This window comes from Muscardinus avellanarius (assembly GCF_963383645.1).
Source record: "Muscardinus avellanarius genome assembly, chromosome: 10".
NCBI classification, from domain to species: domain Eukaryota; kingdom Metazoa; phylum Chordata; class Mammalia; order Rodentia; family Gliridae; genus Muscardinus; species Muscardinus avellanarius.
Genome location: NC_137796.1, coordinates 56,177,191 through 56,183,708, shown reverse-complemented (window position 1 = coordinate 56,183,708; position 6,518 = coordinate 56,177,191). Strand labels below are relative to the sequence as shown.

General features: G+C 51.0%; 1 protein-coding gene across 1 annotated transcript in view; it reads right to left on the bottom strand.

Moving 5' to 3' along the window:
* The window catches only part of SYMPK (symplekin scaffold protein), a gene marked incomplete at its 3' end in the record, with an annotated part of 32,619 nt that overhangs the window by 16,891 nt on the left and 9,210 nt on the right, over nt 1–6,518 (bottom strand). Inside the window, exons 7-12 of the mRNA XM_080702759.1 lie at nt 6,115–6,285; nt 4,911–5,150; nt 4,508–4,662; nt 3,990–4,140; nt 1,146–1,350; nt 264–414 (exon numbers count right to left, since the gene is read on the bottom strand). Of these exons, the coding sequence (XP_080558885.1) occupies nt 264–414; nt 1,146–1,350; nt 3,990–4,140; nt 4,508–4,662; nt 4,911–5,150; nt 6,115–6,285 (1,073 nt within the window). The remainder of the gene's footprint in view (nt 1–263; nt 415–1,145; nt 1,351–3,989; nt 4,141–4,507; nt 4,663–4,910; nt 5,151–6,114; nt 6,286–6,518) is intronic.

Sequence of the window (6,518 nt, the reverse complement as noted above, 5' to 3'; positions counted from 1 at the left end):
AATACAACCACAAAGAACCAGGACAGGACCACAGGACCAGCCTCCCATCAAGCACTTCCAGGTCCCAGCCCAGCCACATGCCCAAGTGTACGTCAGCACATTTCTCCCTTGCACCCAGAAGGAGCTGCTGCTACTGTTTGGGGTAGTAGAGCAGCAGAGCTGGGGTCTGCAGCCAGGAGTCTGGTCCTGGGTAGACTTTTTACTGGGATGTGAGATCAGCTCTGGGGACAGGGTGGAAGGATGGGTTTGGGGACAGGGCACACCTGGGCTGCCCCGCTGCAGGCCACCGCCTTCTCAGCCCGCAAGATCCGCTTCACAGCGCCCAGCTTCATGGCCTCAACCTGGGCATCTGTCAGGGGCTTCAGCACGTCACTTAAGCGGAAGATCTTTTTGCGCCCACCGGCACCAGCCAGCCTATGCAAAACAAAGATGGGGACGTGGTGATGCAGGGCTTTCTTTCTGTAGCCTGAGCTTACCTGGTGACTCTCCCCACCGCAGGGACTGGGCAGGCCACAAAGACACTATCTGCCCTTTATGCTGTGTCTAAACTCCTCATGATTCGGAGGCCTGAGGAGATGCTGCTGTTTCTGCTGGGGAAGCAGCTGTGGAGACACACTGCCTGAGTGGAGGCCTCATGAAGGAGCACAAGACACAGTGAGTGCTGGGGCTGGCTTTCCAGGCACAGGAGAGTGAGCACAAAGAACCTAAAGGGGCTCTGCTGTGGGTGTGATGCAGAGAGAGGAGAAGGGAACGGACAGGAGGAGGGCAGGGGTGCTGACTGTGTGACCTGGAATGGAAGTAAAGAAAGAATGATGGGAACAACCAGCAGCCCTTACTGCACAGCAGGAACCATGTGGAATGCATTACGCCCAACCATGCTTAACCTCGACTTTACCTACTTTAGTAACCTGAACTAATGTAGTTCTCTTCTGATCCTTATGAGAAAGATACTACTATTCTCCCAACTATAGACCTCGGGGCATTTTTACAGGAAACAATAGAGGCTCAAAGTTTTGGCACTGACTCTGGAGTCAGAGAGAAGCAGGTCCTGACCTGTCGGCCTCATGCTTATGCAGGCGCATGAGCTGAGAGCCAGACCCCAGGGCAGGGCTCCTGCCTCGCCCGGCTCCTGCAGGGGAACTCACCGGGGCTGCGTGACAGGGATGATGGGCTCCGGCCTCCTCTTGGCCTGGGGCACTTCCTCCTCTAGCGGGGACATGGAGCTCAGAGAGCCCACAACGGAGATGGCCTGGCCCTGGGCCGACAGGCGCCGCTTGATCAAGACGCTCTCTGGCTTCACCACCTTCTCTTCCTTGGGCTCCTCCTTGCACTGTTTGGTCTGCTCCACGCCTGAGAGGGGGCGGGAAATGGGCATCCAGCATGTCAGACCCGCCTGCTCCCACCCAGGGCCTGCGGTGCCACAGCTCCTTGCTGAGCTCCATGCACACATCCCCATTAACACTTGCACAATGCCTTCCTGCAGCCAGTATTCTTTTTTTTTTGTGTGTGTGGTACTGGGGATAGAACCCAGGGCATTCTACCTCTGAGCTACATCCCAAGCCCTACTTTATTTTCTGTTTTGAAAAAGGGTCTCACTGGGTTAATGAAAGTTTCACTACTTGTTTTGGCTGGCCACAAACCCGAGATCCTCCTGTCCCAGCCTCCCAAGTACTGGGATTAAAGGCATGCGCCACCATGCCCAGCTCACCAGTACTCTCTTTATCCCCATTTTGTATCATAATAAATGAAGCTTAAACCAGATATGCCATTCACTACTGGGGGAGCAACCAATGGCACAGCCACATCAGAAACACAATGAGCTAGTTTTTTAATGGTAATGGGGACTGAACCCAGAGTCATTCTATCACGATGCTACAGGCCTATCTATGTATCTATCCATCTAGCTAATCTATCTTCCTTGTATCTATCTATCTATTATAAAATACTGGGGATTGAACTCAAAAGCATTCTATATCTGAACTATACACTCAGCCCTATTTTATTTTCAAATAGGGTCTCATTAAATTGCAGGGGGCCAGCCGAATGTGGTGGCACACACTTGTAATCCCAGTACTTGGGAGGCTGAGACAGGAGGATCCCAGATTCACAGCCAGCCTCAGCAATTTAGTGAGGCTCTCTACAACTTGGTGAGACCCTGTTTCAAAACACAGAATAAAAAATAGAGCTGGGGTATTAGCTTGGAGTGGGTTCAATAACCAGTACCGCCAAAAAAAAAAAAAGGAGGAAGAAAGCACTCAAGCAAATGCACTTGCTCTATCCCATCATGTGCTGCCTCTGCTATGTTAGGATGCAGCATGAGGCCCTCAGCTGAGGCAAAGGATCCACACGCTTGGACTTCTGGCCTCCAGAACCACAAACTAATAAACTTCTATTATTAAAAAAAAAATAGTGGCACACGCTTATAATCCCAATACTTGGGAGGCTGAGGAGCGACGATCACGGTTCACAGGCAGCCTCGGCTACTTAGTGAGGCCCTTTGCAACTCAGTGAGACCCTGCTTCAAAATAAAGAATAAAAAATAGGGCAGGGGGTGTAGCTTGAAGGTAGAATGCCCCTAGGCTCCATTTTTGGTAACACACACACACACACACACACACACACACACACACAAAAAGCAGAAGGCTTCGATAAATTGCTATGGCTGTCCTTGAACTTGGGATCCTCCTGTCTCAGCCTCCCAAATATAAAGATGACAGGAGTGCATCACCATGCCTGACTATGATGAGCAGTGTTTTTTTTTGTTGTTGTTTTTTGGGTGGTACTGGGGTTCCTGGAAATCCTTCTACCTCCTGGCTACACTCCCAGACCTATTTTTTTATATTTTTATTTGGAAACAGGGTCTCTTAAGCCAGCACGGCTGGCTTCGAACCTGCGCGATTCTCCAGTCTCCGCCTCCCAAGCACGGGGATTACAAGAGTGCACCACCAAGCCCGGCATAGTTTTTTTTTTTTTTTTAATACTAGAGATTTTGATACAAGGGCATTCTACCTCCAAGGTATACCCCAAGCCCTATTTTATTTTTACTTTCAAATGGTCTCCCTAAACTGCTGAGGGTCCATTAAGTTCCTGTAGCTGAAGCTAGGTGATCCTCCTGCCTCAGCCTCTCCAGTAATAGGATTATAGGCATGTACCACCGTGCCTGGCTAGATGAGCAGGTTTTTTTTTTTTGTTGTTGTTGTTGCTCTGAAAATTGAATACAGGGGCATTCTATCTCTGAGCTACACCCCCAGCCCTATTTTTATTTGTTTTGTGGTACTAGGGAAGGAACCCAGGGGCATTCTACCTTCGAGCTACACTGCCAGCCCTATTTTTTATTCTTTGTTTTGACAGAGCATCTCACTGAGTTGCAAGTGGCCTCACTAAGTAGCTGAGGCTGCCTGCAAATCACAACCGTCCTGTCTCAGCCTCCCAAGTACTGGGATTATAAGTGTGCCACCATACCCGGCTCACTCCCACCTTTTTTATTCTGAAATGGTCTTAAGTTGCTGAGCCTGGCTTCCAACCTGCAACCTGTCAGTCTCAGCCTCCTAAGTGCAGGGATTACAGGTATGAGCCATCACACCTGGGTAGACATTGCAATTTTTATCTGGGTGGTGGTTACGCTGGTGTTTCCACTTTGTGAAAATCACTAAGGTGTACTTTAGAGTTATAACTTTAGAGTTATGCATTTTTTGGTATATATAAATTCTTCATAAGTACTGTCTGAATAGGAAAAAATTCTGAGGCTCAGAAAAGTTGAGTGAATAGACAAAAGTCACATAGCCATAAAGTAGGTGGTGCGGTCTGGTTCAATGTGGACCTCTAATCCAAGTCTATTGGATTTTAAAGCAGAGACTGAAAGCACAATCCATAGGGTCTGTGGTTATTTACACATTAGATGACACACGACCTTCACCTACACCATCACGAGGAAGTTCTGTTCCGGTAAGGAGAACCCCACGCCAAGCTTGGCCAGACCTGACACTCACCTGGACCCAGTCCTGCAGCCGTCATCTGGGTGGCCATAAGCCGAGCCAGGTGCTTGATCTGGGCTTCGGTGCCTGCTGACTCCACAGGGGTATAGATGGCTTGGAAGGAGGCAGGCATGGTCTCGGGCAAGTATACCATGCTGATGAGTACCTGCAGGATCCAGGAGGGGAGCCTCTCCTTAATCACCAACATAGCGGGCACTGGTCTCTGGCCCAGACCAGCACTGGGGAAAGGCAGCGCCTGAAACCCAGGCCAGATCTCTGCCTCCTGGCCCCCATGTGGCCAGCAATTCAACTAGAGCCGGCTCTAGACACTCCCCAGAGAAGTGAGCTGCAGGAGAAGTGGGCTGTGTGGGTCTGTGGGGAACTCAACCAGCCAAACAGAACACACTGGCTGGTGGTGACAAGCGGCCTCCTAAAGAAGTAAGGATGGGAGAAGAGGTCCAGCAATGCTAAGGGCCCTGGCCCATCTGGAGGAGGTGGCCTGTGTGGTGGGGAAGAAGCCTCACTGTCCTTACCAGGTTAGCCACGTTGTCAGGGGTCAGCAGAGGCTGTAGGAACTCAGCTGTAATGTCTGTGTCTGACTGGCCAGAGATCTGGGCTGAAGCCTTTGAGGTCCCCGAGGGGCCGGGCTCCAAGTCCTTGTCCTCATCATCTTCCCCGAGGTTGGGCTCTAGGATGGGGAGAACAAGATATTGACTCTGGAAAGAGAAGCAGGCCTTAATCCCAGAGAACTGGGCTGCCTGGCCTTCACCAGCCTCCGCCACAGGAGTGCACAGTACTCCCAAGTACTGAGATTACAAGCGTGGGCCACCATGCCCAGCTTAAGCATGCAGTTCAATGTAACTAACTAAACATTTTAAGCAGGGTCAGTCTCTACATCACCCCTGTTGTCAGGCCGAGCCTCCGCTCTCAGCTCACCTAGCTTCATCTTCTTGAGCGTGGAGTCCGAGTCATCTCGGGGTCGCTTGCGGGCATCCTTGCCGCTGGGCATATTGCGGGCAATCTCAGCCTGAGGCGTCCCCAGGTCCACCAGCAGGGTGGTGATTTGAGCCTGGAATTCCAAGGAGGCTGGGTGCTTGAGCACACTCAGTAGGTGCAACTTGAGGTTCTTCCGTACACTGCTCACCTGAGATTTGGCCAGCGTGGGGGGTAGGTTGGCTGTGAGGAAAGAGGCAGGAGCTGTGTGCTGTGGACAGATCTGCTAATCTCAATTCCTGACCCCACCCCTGCGTGGTGCCTTGCAGGCAAGTTCTAGGAAAGCTCCTGTGCCCTCAGATCTAGTGTGGTGTCTCCCTTACAAGCTGATGTATAGAACCCTTAAGAAGCCTTCACGGGCATTAGTGTCTTAACAGAAAAACTCAAACACCATTTTACTAAACATAATGTCTTGGGTCCCTCCATTCTGTTGGACTCCAGATCCTTCTCTTGGGAAGGGTTATAACTACCACCTTCACCTTAACATCTCCCTTTCCAGGGTCTGATGGTCACCTTGATGAGCCAGCCTCCCCTGCTGAGAGTGAAGGAGGAAGCCTGTAGCTTTGCCCACCCAGTATCCACTGTCCCTTCCTCAGCCAACACCACTCCCATTCCTCTTTGAGGGGACCACCCCATTTCCATCCTCTGTTCAAGTACGCATGAGACCTGGGCCAGTGAGAATACTGTATTCCTTTGGCCACTGTGACTGGGGCAGGGATAGGCTTGATCTCTGCTCAGCCAATCAGAAACAATGAACATCAGCCCTCAGACTTTTTCTGGAATGATGGGAAAGGGGACACTCTCTTTCTGCTGGGGTTGCTAAGTAGATGGAATGGAAGCCTAGACCTATGGGGGGGAGGGTCACCTTTGCTACCCCAAGGAAAGAGCCAGAGAAGGAAGCCAACACACAGCAATAAGAGGCAATAGATGAAGAGACTGATACAGGCCCTCATTGGTTGTGCTGGGATTCGAGACCAGGGCCTCATGCAGGCTAGGAAGCGGCTCTACTCCAGCCCTTGAAGTGATTGTGGAACCAGGTTCCTGCAACACTCTAACAATTCCCATCTTATCCTTATGCCCAGAACTGGCTAGAGTGGCTAGAGGGCAGACAGGCAATACAGAGGGGAGAGGGAGGGGCTCAACCTACCATGTAGGGTTTCATAGGCCTGGATCACCTCAGACATGAACATGGGTCTCTGGCGGGCGATGTTGGCGAGGGAGCCCAGCGCTGTAGTCAGGTTGATGGAGGAGATGGCAGGGTGCACCATGAACTTGAGCAGCTGCTCCAGGGCTGCTTTGCCCTCTTCCCATAGCACATCTAACAAGAGAGAGGAGAAAATCAATTAGTGGGGTCCTCTCTCCCAGCCATTTGGAGAGAGCACCTTTTGAGGCTTAAAGAAAGACCAAACCAGACATGTGGCGCACAACTGTAATCCCAGTACTTGGGAGGCTGAGTCAGGAGGATTAGGTTCTCAGAAGGCCTCAACAACTTGAGAGTCCCTCTACAACTTAGTGACACCGTTTCAAAATAAAGAATAAAAACAAGGCTGG